The sequence below is a fragment of the Sturnira hondurensis genome, unplaced genomic scaffold (assembly GCF_014824575.4).
Source record: "Sturnira hondurensis isolate 20B ecotype Veracruz unplaced genomic scaffold, ASM1482457v3 Scaffold0004136, whole genome shotgun sequence".
Taxonomy (NCBI): Eukaryota; Metazoa; Chordata; class Mammalia; order Chiroptera; family Phyllostomidae; genus Sturnira; species Sturnira hondurensis.
In genome coordinates, this window is record NW_028076767.1 from 38,766,064 (window position 1) to 38,781,736 (window position 15,673).

A 15,673-nucleotide genomic window follows, 5' to 3' on the forward strand; every position below is an offset into this window, starting at 1 on the left:
TGATTTTAGAGTTAATATCCATAATATGAGAAACCATGGGAAAGAGGTAACAGACAATAACCAAATGCCTCCTCCCACAATTTAAAAAAAAATCCCCAAAACAATAGATTCTGAAGCCTGGTGGCAAACAAACAAAGCTCTTTCAGACAATAGCACAAGGAAGGGTGTGAGAGCTAGAAAATGTGGCTTAAATAAGAGACCATGCCTAACACAGAAGAGACAGAAAATTAGAAGCTGAGGTTTAAGAGGAACAGATTTTAAACAGTGGTTGGGGGGAGGGGTGTTATGAACTAACTCCAACTACATTAGTCTCCTTATTATTCTCCTAATAAGTCACATGGGCGCCTACCTCTCTGAGGGTATTTGCACACACTATTCCTCTGCCCAGATCACTCATTCAACTACATATCCCCCATTACTAAACTTTCTCATCTCCTTGAAATATCTGATCAATGTTCTCCATTGACTTTCTACTTGAAATGTGAACCCTACCTCCTTACTCCGCTCAACTTTTTCTTTTTTCAAAACTTAAATAATTTAATTATTTATTATGTGTTGGGAACTACCCTGCCTGGATTCAGAGGCTGTAACCTTCCATGGCTAAGGCTGAGCTTGGGACCATAAGCCACTAAGGAGACAAAGCTTATCTTCCTGGCAGGGGGGCCACCTCTGCCCCCTTTTACTTCATCCTGCTTAGCCCCGGGGCGGATGACTGGTTAGCCAACGATGGGTAAGATTCCTCAAGGGAGGGAGGACCTAAGACAGGCACAGTCACAAAGAGGCCCCCAGGGAAGAACTTGGGGGCGCTATAGAAAAAGGGGGTAATGGACCCTCACCCCTCAGCTTAACATAGTCTGAGTCTTCTTTCTGTCTCGAGAAGTCTCCTAATCTCTTGGCTGCCTTACTTCCCCTGCCTGACTTAAGCCTGAAACAAAGCCAAAGGGTGGTGTAGCTCTAGGCAGGAACAGATGGTTCCCTGGACAATCAGGCATAAGAAAGAATGCATAAAATCCTGTAAAACCTGCTTTGCTATGACTGTCCTCAATTTTCTGATAAGGGTCCAACTTTGGGAAATGAGTTTGTTTCCCAAAGTTTTATAGCCCTTTAGCTAACTGACCCTGACTCAGAAGAAGCCCTCACAGTTCTCTGAATGTTATCTACTGTTTGATCATTACTGCCTGAGCATAATGAATGAGAACCTTCCTTGATATAATGCTCCCAGAAAGTAATAAAAGCCTGTCCAGGCAAGGACTGGGGCACTCTCTCACTCAGAGAGTGGCCATGCTGTCCCTTTTCTCCACCGAACTTCTGCAGTCCATGTTAATTTGTTTGTTGCATCCACAACACCGGGACACCTCTGGCCGGAGTCCACATCAATTATGTTTGGTTAATTATTTCACCCCTAAGAATACAAGCTCCATAAGCACAGAGATCTTGCTCATTTTGTTCACTGATATAACCCAAACACCTAAAACACAAGTAACTGATAAAACTATTGTTGAATGCACAAAATGGATATGAGAAAGATTACAAACAAAAAGTTAACAGGACTTGATGACATCAGTACAGTATCAAGGAAAAAGCTCTAGACTTGAAATAAAAGATGTGGACTCAAATCAAAGCTCTACCACTTACTAGACAGACAGTATTTTCTGGGAAGTCTATACAGCTCAGTTACTGATCTGTAAAATGAGTGGCTGAGATCAGATAAGATAGACATGAGCAGGAGGGTGACTAAAAATTATTCATTTGAATAATTTAAAAGACAGTTTAATATTAACAGAAAGGAATGAAAAGTTCAGGAGTAAGGGTTGAAGGATTCCATCACAGGAGTAGTACTAATACTAAGAGAAGTAAGAAATCCAGAAAAGTAACTTCATTTGGGAACAAAAAATGACAGATCATGAGTTAGGTTTCAATCTATAGCTGTGCTGTCCAACATGGTATCACTAGCCACATATGCATATTTAAATCTGAATTAATTAAAATTAAATAAAATTTAAAATTCAGCTCCTCTGTCACACTAGTCATATTTCAATCACTTAATGGCCTTAATGGCCATGCGTGTTTAGTGGCTACCATATTGGACAGCGCAGATTATAGACCACTTCCATCACCACAGAAAGTTCTAGTGGACACCTCTAACTTATAAAATTTGAGTTGACAGCAGAATAGAATTCAAGTGGGTATCATTTTATATCCCTGATGCTGGATTCCTGCAAAGCTTAAACATCTTTAGAAGAAAGGCAAAACCAACCACATTATCAATCTGAGTAGGAGTTGCCAACAGAATATAACAAATTAAACATTTCATATTATTTGTTTCCAAGGGCCTGGGATGCATGAACATTCCCCACCTGGGGCATAATGTCCCACCATGGCAACTATAAATAGAATCTGGAGAGCCGCAGTGAAGCTGCTGGCAAGAATCTGGTCATCATTATGGCTGAAACCTGTGATATGCTGGCAAGGCCAATTATTACATGCGATACAAAAGTTTTCTTAGTGAGTGACAAGATAATACCTGGGGCTCCAAATCTCACCTGAGAGGCAAACCTCTCTTGCCAAAAGCAAGCACAGTTACCTAGAATGTTAACAGTCTTCTTTAAGGAGTAAGCATATTTCAACCACAGAAAGATTCAGAATGAAATATAAAAATACTGAAAAGAATCAAAGCCAGATGTTAATTTTCGTTTTAAAAAGCTAAATAAAAATTGATCTTGTATATACTTACAAAATTTAAGAGAATCTGGCCTGTAAGAATGGCTAACTTGTAACAAATTTAAAATGCGTAACTGAGTAATAACTTGAGACATGATATTAGGCTGAAATCCTTAGTTCAGAAATAACATCTGAACACTGCAAAGACAGTCACTGTGTTTACAAATTAATGCATGTCAACAAATATTTTCCTCTTTTTTTGTAACGTGACAATAGCTTTTTAAATAACTAACAAAATCCAAAACCAAGGCGTAAAAATGTCACATACTGAACTGACATTTACTATGACTTTTTAAGAATCTAAAACTACATTCTGAAGCAAGATCAAAAAGGAATTGTGTACATAATAATATGCACTTAAGGAAAAACAGAGAGTCCAAAAGTAAACCATCACCCTCAAAACTCTCCTCAGCAACTATGTGTGACTAAAGTGTTAAGAGGAATGGAAACGAGGAGTTTCAAGAAGTCACTCTTCCAATTCCATGATGATAACCAGCCACGAGATAAAAGAACTGTGACCAATGACATCATCCAAGGTAATGAAAGAGGAGTTATACAAACAATGCACATCACCAAACAATTCGGAAACAACTGGCATACATTCACACTTTATCAGGTATACATGTATATGCTGGCTCCTCCTTGCTCCACCACTTGCCTTCCTTAAAAAGAAAACCTGAGTTCCACATGAACAATGTATTAAGTAGATCACTCTCTGAGGAAGTTACTGTGTTCCCTCATATTTTAATTCAAACTTCAAAACAGTTTCATAGAACTAGATTTTAAAACTAACTACACCTAGCCCTGAACCAGACACTAAACAGAGCTTTCTGCTCTTTGCAATCAATGCCATCAATGGGTTACACCTGTGCCTTCAAACAATGGCATGGTCTCACAGGGGACCCCAGACCAACCATCTGCACCCATGGAAGCCACATCCATTATCCCCAAATGCCTTATAGGACTTACTGTTTTTCTGCAAATACTATAGACCAACATGCCTAAATCCAACCATAAGGAATACACCTGATCTACCTACTTAGTTCTAAGAGTGCAAACCTGCATGTAAATGTTCAATCACACACAGTTGCATACAAATGAATAGACATACATGCACATGAAGTTGTTTAGAAAACTTTAAGCGTTAAACCTTATGACTAATATAATATCAAATGAAGCCACAGGCCAAGATATGATCCCTGATTCCTCCATCTTCCACCATTCAGTAACCAAGTTATGGAAAATTTACCTCCTCTTATTTTTTTTCAAATAGGCTGCCTACTCCCAATTGTAGCATTTCGCATTGGGGTAATAGTCTTCTAATTAGTCTCCTTGTCTTTGGCCTCAATGAAAAAACTGCATCTACCATTTGTTGAGGGGTTATGTAACCAGCATTGCACTAAGCACTTAACCACTCTATATTTTTCAATTCTCATAGCAACAATGCCACGCAGGAATTACAGTCCTTATTTTCACAGATGGGGGAACAGAAAGAAGCTCTGAAAGGTTCAGTGACTTGCCTAAGTCATGCAGCTGGAATTGTGTAGTAAAAATTCAAACTCAGGTCTATTTTCCCATGTGCTCAACCTTCCTCGATTCAAAGGCCCAATGTGGCCTTTTCAAAGGGTAGATGTAATGTTTACCTCACATAAAATCCTGTGAACAAGACTGGTCTCTCTAGCCTGATCACCTGTCATTCTCACTTGTCTGTCAAACTTTACTCCCAGCAGTTCCCTAACTTGTCTCACTGCTTTACCCAGGAACACACTTTTTCTGCCAAGAACACTTTTTTCTCCTTTGGCAGGCTGCTTCCAACACAAACTTCAAGATTTACTTACACAATCCATATTCTGAAAAGCCTTTTTGCCCTAACAGATACGCACCCAAAACTGGGTTAAGTGGCCATTTCGTATGGTTACCAGCTAGCTTCTTATCACACTGTATTGGAATTTTATTTTGCTAAGGTTATTAGTTCCTTAAGAGTAAACAGTGCATTTTTAAATCTCTGTATTCCTAGTACAATGAGTATGTAGCAGAGAGGAAGGACTCAATGAATGTTGAATTAATGAATTCATGAGAAGCAGTACAGCTTAAAAACTTGACCCAAAAATTATGGAGATGTGCTTTTGCATGCTAACCCACCGCACAGAATACCTGCCAAGCCTGCAGCAGCCTTGTAAAATCTTTTTAATTTCCTCATCTGTAAAATGGGAGAGAACTGTACCTACCCCATTGTTTGGATAGAGAAGAAAAAGAAATAATAGATTTAGCACAATCTTCGGTACATTGACAGCATTAAACGTTAGCAGCACTTTCTTCACTCTCAAAGTTCAGTAACAAAGCCACATCTCAGAAAACAGCTTCTCCTAGCAGCTTCCATTACAGCTTAGGATTTCTCCAAAAAGTCGGAAGTCAAGATATTTCACCTTATGTTTACACAAGAGCTCGATGTCCACCACCACACCCTATAATCACTAACTAGTATCTGAAATTTATTGCTTCTTTCCCACCTCTCGGTTTCTTCCATCAAAGTTGAAGGCCCTGCCCCTAAGCAAGAGGAAACACCCCACAGAACCCCTTCAGTGCCTTTTTCCACTTCTCCTTTCCGGGAGTTAGGAGAGAGATCCATCTAGTACAAACCTAAATCTCCTCGAAGGATCAAAAGAGAACCCCTTCTATCCATTTCTAGACCTTGGCCCCCAATGTATTAATTCAAGATAGATAATGAGTTGCTAGCATTAAAAAGCCAAGGAAAAGGGTCGCCTTGAAGGCTTCCCCAATAAGAGTGCTTCGGGTCTGTTACTCTCAAATAGTGACCCAAATCCACCATTCCATCCTGCCCACTTCCTGACAGAGTCCAGGGTCTCGTTCACTCTCTGTTGAAAGAAATGGACCAGTACCTCCAGGGACCGGAATGCCTTCCGCCCACCCGTCACCTCGAGTGCCTCGTCGTGTTTTCCCTCCCGCAGGGCGCGGCCTGGAACCGCGCCGGCGGCTCGCTGCACCGCTGCACCGTGCCACTACTCACCGCTTCTTGGGGACGGTGCCCGACTCCTGCGCGGCGGGAGTGGCCGTGGGCGCCGCCGTGGCAGGAGACGCCGCTCTCCGCGCTTTGCACTCATTGGCACTCAGATCCTCCTGGGGCCGGCCCAGCAGATGGCCCGAGAGAACACGCAGTCTCCGTCCCGCACGGTCCCGGTCCGGGTCCCGATCCAGGTCCGCAGTAGAACCGGAGCCTGCGCTCGCGCCCTTCTCGCCGGCTGCAGCCGCCGCCTCCGCCATGGCTTCCGCCTTATGCCGCCGTCTGGGACCGCTGGGCGCGGGTGAAAGGTCACTCAGAGCGGCGCTCCGCGCGACCATTCGCTGCGGCGTATCCCGACAGCCACCGCGGCGACTGGGCGGCCGGCGCCTCCCGTCTGGAGCCTTACAAGCTCAACTCCCGCCCACCCCGCTAGCCCGCTAGCCGCGTCTGCTGCCAAGTCTCTGACTGTGTGCACCTGCCAAGCAGGTGAGTTTGAACTGCCCCGGCCCGACCCCAGCTCCTACTGGGCTGGGTCAGGACCCAAACCACAGATGCCCCTAATGATACATGGTGCAGCCCAGGGGGGGCCCAGAAACGATTTGGAATAGTATCCAGAACTCAAAGTGAACAGGAATATTGGAGGAAATATTAAGATGTCCTCACCCCCCGCCCCCAGGTGTCAGTTGGGGGAAGGGAAGAATGGAGCAGGGCCATTGAGAGCTCTTTTGCATAGCAACAGTTTTGCAGCTAACCTCTGGAATGGTCATTTAACATATCTATAACCTTTAACTGGTGTCATAGATATGTTAAATAGCTGTGGCCAAGTTTTGGGCCAGGGAGAAGTGAGTGGCTTCTACCCAGGATGTAATTGGGGGCTGCTTCTCTGGGAGAGGGCCTGCAGGAGAGGCTTGTGGCTTTAGAAGAGTGAGGACCCCCCTCTTGGCCAGGTGAGGGGGAGAGCCAAGCTGTTTTGGAAAGATGTAGACCCCTGTAGCCATTAGGAGAGAGACATATGGTTTCAGCAGAGTGCAGACCTGCTCTTGGCCAGGTGAAAGGAAGACCACGCAGCTTTGCCAGAATGGAGATCCCTGCGGCCAGGTGAAGAAGAAACACGTGCTTTTGGTGGAGTGCGGCTTTGGTAGAAGAGGCCCAGGCAGCTTTGGGGCACTCCCTTTGGTCAAGTGGCCTGGAAAGTGGGAGAGACTTTGACTGAACTTGGTACAAAGAACTCTTGCCAGTGAAAGGTGCCACATGACTTTGGATTAATTGGAGATCTTGCCTGGAAAGGCGACACAGCTCACGTGCCAGCGACCTGAAAAACGGACGTGTGCTCTTTTCCTGATTTACGGTACCCGGAGTTGGGACAGTGGGAGAAGGGAGCGCTCTATGTGTGTGCGCGCGCACGTGTGTGTGTGTGTGTGCCCTTAAAGACTTTGATATTTTAAGGAAGGCATGAGGCCTGAATAGCATTAAATAAACATTTTGTTTCCTTTTCACAAATCTCTGGCATTGAGAGATGTCTTTCCAATTGGCGGCGGACAGAAGAGCCCAATAATATTAGTATACCATCCTTGGGAGGGGCCCCTGTTTTCTGAAGCAGTTTTTGGCATCCCTGGGTGGGCCAAGTTTGCCCCCCCCCCCCCTCGGACCCTTGTTCGGTAACACTAACTTGCCCAAGTATCACCCTAGGTCGTGTCAGTGTGGCTTTGGCCTCCAGAGAAACCTTGCTGCAAGAGGCATGGCGGTGCTAGATCTGGTAGAACCAGCTGCATCCTTTACCTGAATACACTGGTACTGCCTCACCTCTGCCCCCAATCCCTGCAGGTCACTAAAGTAACTCAGAACTGACGCATTGCCTGAACCATTATAGCTATCATTTTCTCATTGCCTACTTCAAGCCTCCCACTGTGCTTGAGGCCAGATCTCATGTAGATAATCCTCATTGTGTCTATTTGATGAAAAAGATGGAAAAACTGAATCACAGAGACACTAACTCGCTCAAGGTCAGTCAAGTAGTTAAGAAATGCTAAAGTTGAGTTGCAATCTAGGTTCTCTTTCGGTTCTTGCCAGGCAGTATTTTAAGGTACTGATAAATTTACCCAACACTGTTACTAAGACTCTTTGCTTATCTACGAATTGACTTCATTTTTGGAGAATGGCAGTTGGTGAAATTAGGAAGATTTCATAGCTGTTTTCAGCAATGGATTGGATTGCAGAGCTAACCATCACAAATCAAGTTCTTTTTCGTATAATGCACAATGAAAAGATGCCTTAGAAATAATAAGGGAAAGGATTGCCATAAGGATTCCAAGACCAATGAAGTCTCCTACTTTCTGAATAACCATCTTCTTTGTAACACTGGCTCTTGTGAAAAAAATTGAGGAGTTATATGACTAATACAAAAGAACACCTAAGTACAGGAAATATTCAGGCGATAGGAGGGCTTGATTTGTATGCCAGATGTTCAGATCTAAGAGATACTTAAGCATTAAATATCTGGTCTAGCTCTAGAATGGATGAGCCCAACTGCTGCTTCTAACATTGTACTCCTTTAGAGGAAACCAATGGACCGAAGAAAAGGGACAGGAGGAGGAGTAAGTTGCTGAGTCCTTTAAGGAACAAGCCTCAAGTTCAAGAGTTCAGCAACTGTAGTCATCAAGGTTCTCACACCCTTTCCAGATGTTTCTAGAACGGTGTTAAAACACCAACTAGCATCATTGCTTACAATCATGTAAAATTAGATTTCTGGCCAAAATGCTGTATAAACAATATAGAATCTTTTGTGACAGGTCTGTCCATTTTTGCTGGAGTCCCAGAGAGCTCAATCTAACACCACTGGCATACTTTAAATGTTCATGTAGTTAATTGATTTCTTCAGTCTTGTCCAAATTGAGGTATGAACAAGCTTCTGCTGATTCTCAGGAGACAAATTTACAAATTTTGCAGATATCAGCAGAATAACAAAAATCCTTTTCTCCTGGGTGATGAAAGGCTTGATGTAAACCAAAACCATGAGCCAGTGGAAAATCTACTGATTTGTATTGCAAATATGTGTAGAGTGATGAAAAATATATAAGCACTAAAAGCATTTGTTGAAGCCGATTAAGTACTTAATTCATTACTTCTGTGCTATGAGATGCAAAAACATTTAAGCCATTGACTCACTCATGAGGTATAGTCGGGCTAATTAGGTATTAAAATACATATGTGGGGGGAAACTGTGATGTTACTGGGCAGAATAAGTGTGACGTAACTGACCTGGGTGAAGGGTTTCCCGCCCCTTCTTCTTGCCAAAGCAAAGCCAAAGCAGAGTGCCCTGAAATTTATTGCATGCTACTTAAAAGGAACAAACATATCTTGAAGCATGGTCCTTTAAGAGGCTTATGATCCCCACAAAAAGCAAAACCTCAAGGAATATCACATTCAGGAGGGCCTCAACAAACCTGTTCCTCCTGAGCCCTGGAAATTTGTCCCTGATAACCTGGATCCCAATGAAGAGCTGACCACATCCGCAGAAATAAGGGATGAACCAGTGGCATGTGGAATTTTAGATGGAGTAAGTTTATTTACATTTCTCTTCTACTATGTAGCACAAAATTCTAAATAGGATAGATTAACTCCTAAAATAGGCACTAATTTTTTTTACTGCACTGATTTTTATTACTCATCTTCAGAACTGATGAGCAATGCACAAATAAAGGAATTCTTGAATTTTCACACATGTTTTATTATAAAATGCAACAGAGAAAAGTGAACCAAGTCACAAATTATCACAGATCAAAACACCCATGTAACTTCCATTTAGGTTGAGAAATAAAACAGTGCTGGTACCTCTCTAGCTGCCTTGTGCCTTCTCAGTCATTTATCCTCACTACCTGGGAAAGGTAACCACTGTCCTGAGTTTTATGATACACATTTTCTTGTTTTTCTTTACAGTTCTAACAATAAGCATGAATGCCTTATTTGTTTGTTTGCATTTATATAAAATGGATTCATAAAGTATGTTCTTTGGTGTCTGGTTTCTTTCACCTAACAAATATGTTTATGACATTTATCCATATTGTTACATGTAGTTGTAATACATTGACTTTCTTTGCTGTATAGCATTCCATTGAATGTATATACCAGGGTTTATTTATTCTATGATTAATGGACATTTATTTACATTTTGTGGATGAAGAGGCTATGAATACTCTTGCATATGTCCCTAGGTAGACATAGATTACACTTTATTGAGTACCCAGTTTAGGAGTGGAACTGCTGGGTCATAGAGTATGCATATGTTTAATAAATAAAGAGATGAGAAACTGTTTTCCAAAAGGATTGTACAAAACCTACTATCTCAGCAGCACATGAGAGTTTCCATTATTCTAAAATATGTTATTGCCAGTCTAGTAGTTTTAGCTTTTATACTCATATACTATTATGAGTATACCCAGAATGAGTATACTCATATACTATTATTAGCTAGTATGCTCATATACTCATATAAGATACTATTATCTTAATATGGATTTAATTTGCATTCCCCTGATTACTAATGAGACCAAGTGCTTTTTTTGTATGTTTGTTGGTCATTTGTATATCATTATTTGTGAATATGTAATGAAGATAAATCTCCTATATTACCTTCAAGAAATCTTAAGGTTTTTTCTTTCACATTTATACCTACAGTTTACCTGGAAGTGATTTTTGCTTATGGTTTAGATTAGATTTCTTTTTTTTCTCCTCTATATGGATATCCTGTTGTCTCAGCACGACCTGTTGCAAACGTCTTATTCTACATTGTCACTTTTGTCATAAATTGTGTCCATATAGCAATAGGCTATTTCTGGGCTCTCTGTTCTATTCTATTGGTCTATTTACCTACCTTATGCCAGTAAAACACTGTTTTAACTATTGTATACATATTCTTTTAGATTTTCTATGTACAATTATATCATTTGCGAATAACAGTTGATTTCTTTCTTCACAATTTTTGTACTTCTTTTCCTTCCTTTACAAACCTGCACAGTACTTTTTTCTTGCCTTATCCAGCGAACTAGGACCTCCATCCAGTACAGTACTGAATAGAGGTAGCAGGGATGGCACCCTTATTTTGTTCCTGATTTCAAATGGAAATTCCTCAACATTTTAGCATTGTTTGAAGGAGGTTGCTTTTTTAAAAATATAAATCTTATACAACATAAACACCTCTGTGTTCATTGTAGCATTATTTACAATCCCAAAGATATGGAAACAGACCAAGTGCCCATCAGTAGATGAGTGGATAAAACAACTTACGGGAGATTTACACAATGGCATACTACTTGGCCATTAAAAAAGAAAATTTTACCCTTTGCCACAGCATGGATGGACCTGGAGAACATTATGCTAAGGGAAATAAGCCAGTCAGAGAAAGACACATATCATCAGATTTCACTCATATGTGGAATCTAATGGACAAACTAAACTAGCAAAGCAAAAGAGAGAGAGACTCAAACATAGCAGGCTCACAGCTGTGGGAGGCAGGAATTAGGAGGTGACGGGATTGAGGAAAAAGGACTCGTGCACATGGACAGTCCTGTGGTGATTACAGGGAGGTTGGGGGTATAAGGAGGATAAATGGTAATTAAAAATACAATAAAAATGTTTTGAAAAATAAAATAGACCTTATATCAAATTGAGCAACTCCCCTTCAAATCCTAGTCTTCCGAGAGTTTTTATCATAAATGGATTTCGAGAGGGGATTAGTGGGGAGAAAATGCAGACAACTGTAATCGAACAACAATGAAGTAATTTATGGGATAAATAAATGGCTTTTGAGTTTTATCAGATGATTTTCGTGCATCTTTTGAGATTGTGATATGTTTTTCTCCTTTATTTTGTTAGTGTGGTAAATTACGTAGATTGATTTTCCCTTGTTCAGCCAACCTTGCAATGCTGTCATAACCCTAACCTAGTGAGGCTGTGTTGGCGTTTTTCTATACTACCGAATAAAGTGTATTAAATGTTTGTTTAAGAGTCTGTGTGTATGTTTATAAGTAAGGTTGCTCTATTATTTTCCTTTTCAATAGGAACATGCCAGGTTCTGCTGGCCTCATGAAACAAGCTAGTGAGGAGTCCTTTGTTTTCTAGTCTCAGGAATATTTTATGTGAGATTGATTATTATTTCTTCCTTAAATGTTTGGTAGAAATCACCAAAGATTCTGAGCCTTGAGTTCTTTTATTGAAAGGTGTTTATTTACAAGTCAGTTTGATGTTATTCAGATTTTCTACTTGTTTCAGTTTTTGACCATGTTTTTCTAACAAATTGCTTCACTTAGATTTTCAAATTTATTGACAAAGTTTTTCATAGTATCTTATATTTCATGTTAATGTCTATAGGGTCTGTAGTGTGCCCTACTTCTCATTCCCAACATTGGTTATTTTATGTCCTCTCTCTCTCTCTCATTTTAATCAGTTTGCCAGGCATTAATCAATTTTATAACTTATTTGAATAACCACCTTTTGACATAGTCGATCCTACTTTATGTGTGCTTTCTGTTTTTATTAATTTTTACTAATACTACTTGTCATTTCCTTTGTGCTCCCATTTTCCCCCTAATTTCTTGAAATGAATGCTTAGCTCAGTCGATTTTTCAGGTGCACGTGCGCGCATTTGTGTGTGTGTGTGTGTGTGTGTGTGTTTTCTGCTACATGTGTTTAGGGCTAGAAATTTCTCTCTAAGCAATTAATTTAATTTGTTCAACTTTTAATAATAGTAATTTCATTATTATTCAGTTCCATATAGCTTCCTTTTGTATTTGGAAAGGGTAATAAGTGTTCTTTCTTATTTTGAGGTATAGTGTTACCCAAACATAAGTTTGGCCTAATGGTTGCTTTGTTTGAGTTTTTACACCATAACTGGTATTTCATCTACTTATTTTATCAGTTATGAAGTATGTTAAAATCTCCCACTATTATTATGGATTTATTTATCTTTCCTGTACTGCTAATTTTTCCTTTCTGTACTTTAAAGCTATCTATTAGATATTGCAAAATTATTACCATATTTTCTGTGTATGATGCACCCTGTTATATGCAAATTGCGAGTGAAAGGAGTCCACAGAAACTGAGAGCAACTTGATGGTATATTTATTGGCCAAGTTTTAACCTGCGCAGGGGCGAACTTCCCAACTGAGACCGCAGTCCCGCGGCTACGCAGAGCCGCCAAAATGGAAGTCGCGCCTGGCTTACAGACTGTTGGGTTTTTATAAGAGCAGGCAAGCAAGCTGGGGATACAGAAGCAGATGTAGCGGTTAGCTATTGGCTCGATTGAACAAAGGCAGAGGTTTTGATTGGTGGGGGCTCTTGTTGGCGGGCAAACCTGAGTGGTGAGCAACTGTCATTAACGCCTTAAGATTAAGCAGGCTCTTTATCTCCATTCCNTTGGGGGCTGCTTCTCTGGGAGAGGGCCTGCAGGAGAGGCTTGTGGCTTTAGAAGAGTGAGGACCCCCCTCTTGGCCAGGTGAGGGGGAGAGCCACGCTGTTTTGGAAAGATGTAGACCCCTGTAGCCATTAGGAGAGAGACATATGGTTTCAGCAGAGTGCAGACCTGCTCTTGGCCAGGTGAAAGGAAGACCACGCAGCTTTGCCAGAATGGAGATCCCTGCGGCCAGGTGAAGAAGAAAGACGTGCCTTTGGTGGAGTGTGGCTTTGGTAGAAGAGGCCCACGCAGCTTTGGCGTGCTCCCTTTGGCCGAGTGGCCTGGAAACCGGGAGAGACTTTGACTGGAACTTGGTACAAAGAACTCTTGCCAGTGAAAGGTGCCACATGACTTTGGATTAATTGGAGATCCTGCCTGGACAGGCAGGCGACACAGCTCACGTGCCAGCGACCTGAAAAATGGACGTGTGCTCTTTTCCTGATTTACGGTACCCGGAGTTGGGATAGTGGGAGAAGGGAGCGCTGCTGTGTGTGTGTGTGTGTGTGTGTGTGTGTAGGTGTATACCCTTAAAGACTTTAATATTTTAAGGAAGGCATTAGGCCTAAATAGCATTAAATAAACATTTTGTTTCCTTTTCACAAATCTCTGGCATTGAGAAATGTCTTTCCAATTGGCGGCGGACAGAAGAGCCCTATAGATATTAGTGTATCGTCCTTGGGAGGGGCCCCTGTTTTCTGTAGCAGTTTTTGGCATCCCTCAGTGGGCCAAGTATTGCCCCCACCTCGGACCCTTGTTTGGTAACATAAGCATAAATAAAAGAATTGAAAACATTTACATAGATACAGAATTAGTACTACCCATGTATAATGTGCATTCTTATTTTTCCCTCAAAAATTTGGGCAAAATTGTGCATTATACACTGCAAAATACAGTATATTTTATATGTTATGTATATTATATAGTTACTAAATATCCCTCTTGTCTAATAATGACAATTTTTGTCTTAAAGTTTAGCTACACCAGCTGTGTGTGTGTGTATGTCTGTCCATCTGTCTCGATTATCCTATCCTATAACTTTTACTCTTTCTGTATCCACGTATTTTAAACATGTTTCTTGTAAACAGCTTTTAGGTGTTTTCCTTTAAGCAGTCTGTGCATAAAACCCTAAACCCATTTAGCCCATCAAATTTGATCGACTTGCTGATCTACCTAGCTAAGAGCACTAGCTTCATGGCCAGACAGACTTGGAGTTGCATATTGGCTCTGCCAATGACCAGGTATATTGCCTTGAGCTTATCACATTAATATCTCTGCGCTTGGTTCCTTGTCTATAAAATTGGCAAAGTAATGACTACTTCCCAGGTGCATTAAAGGCTAATGAGCAAGAATATAGTACATTCTAAGTGCTACTATGAAAGTAGGAATGAGTCTGATGTAAGGAAGATAGCCTTCCTGGAAAAAATAATCCACTTAGTAGGAAAAGAAATAAGGTTAAGTGGGTAATAGATGACCAATTCATGGGAACATTGAAAACTTGGTAGGGAAGTAAAAACTTATCTGGCAGAGGCTATTGAGTTCTTTAGCAGGGGGTTAGCATGACAACCTGGAAAGACTGTAACAGAGCCATGGGTTCTACCCCCAGCCACAGATAAGAACTGTGACTCCCAATGCCAGAGCCTTAGGAGAAGGAAAGGAAATATGTATTCAAAAGTTATACAGGTTAAGAACAATGGTGGAATTCTGCTGTTAAATATCACTCCATTTAGAAACAAACAAACCAAACAACACAGTCCTGCCTTGCTCTCCCCCGCCCCTGCCCCAGCCCAACCAGGCCAGCCAGAGGTACCTTCTCTCAGGAAAAGAAATAGAAGTCTGTAGCTTAGCTGAGCAGATTCCTGTCTGTATCCTGGCTCCCTCCAGTCATCCATGCTTGGCGACCTGGGCTCCTGCTTTTAATTCCAAACTGCATCCTCATGGTGGGCCTGGGAATCCTTCTACATCCTTCCAAACCATGTGTCCAAGACCCCACACTGCTGCTACAAGATCAAGAGACTTCTCCTTCCCCAGCCACATGGTCAAGAGGGCAATGGCTGCTCTGGACCTGGGTGTAAATCCCAGCTCAGATCTTCCCCTGTAACCCCATTTTTAATTTTTCCCACACTAGGTTACACCACACTAAGGAGTCTAGTCTCTTGGCTGCCATTGTTGGTCCAGGCAAGTGGCTAGTGACCTAGGGCTAACCACCTTCCTGATCTCACGCTGGTGCAGCAAGTCACTCCAGGGCTACATTGCATCACAGGTTAGAGTCACGCCCATCTCCCTGGCTTCTAGCAGGCACAACTTTTAACATTTCTAAAACACTGTCAAAGTTCTTCAGATATGCAAAATAACTTTCAATGGCCCTGCTCCACTTCCTTCATTCCCCAAGCAGTAGCTATTGAAATTTTCTCCATTTGGGGGGACCTCTAGCTCAATGCCCCATTACAAGACTACTTTGGAATTCATTCTCAAGTGGAAGTCAG

The 15,673-nt window shown here is 41.5% G+C and overlaps 1 protein-coding gene and 1 pseudogene across 2 annotated transcripts in view; one reads left to right on the forward strand and one right to left on the reverse strand.

Moving 5' to 3' along the window:
* Positions 1–6,064, reverse strand: part of AGPS (alkylglycerone phosphate synthase) — a 144,828-nt gene extending 138,764 nt beyond the window's left edge. The window contains exon 1 of one of the 2 annotated variants that reach the window (XM_037044384.1): positions 5,750–6,064. In XM_037044384.1, the coding sequence (XP_036900279.1) occupies positions 5,750–6,003 (254 nt within the window). In that variant the 5' untranslated portion in view covers positions 6,004–6,064. The remainder of the gene's footprint in view (positions 1–5,749) is intronic. The other variant, XM_037044383.1, reaches the window with a different exon arrangement.
* Positions 6,065–7,481: 1,417 nt separating this feature from the next.
* LOC118985147 (Y-box-binding protein 1-like) overlaps positions 7,482–15,673 on the forward strand; it is a 30,044-nt pseudogene continuing 21,852 nt past the window's right edge.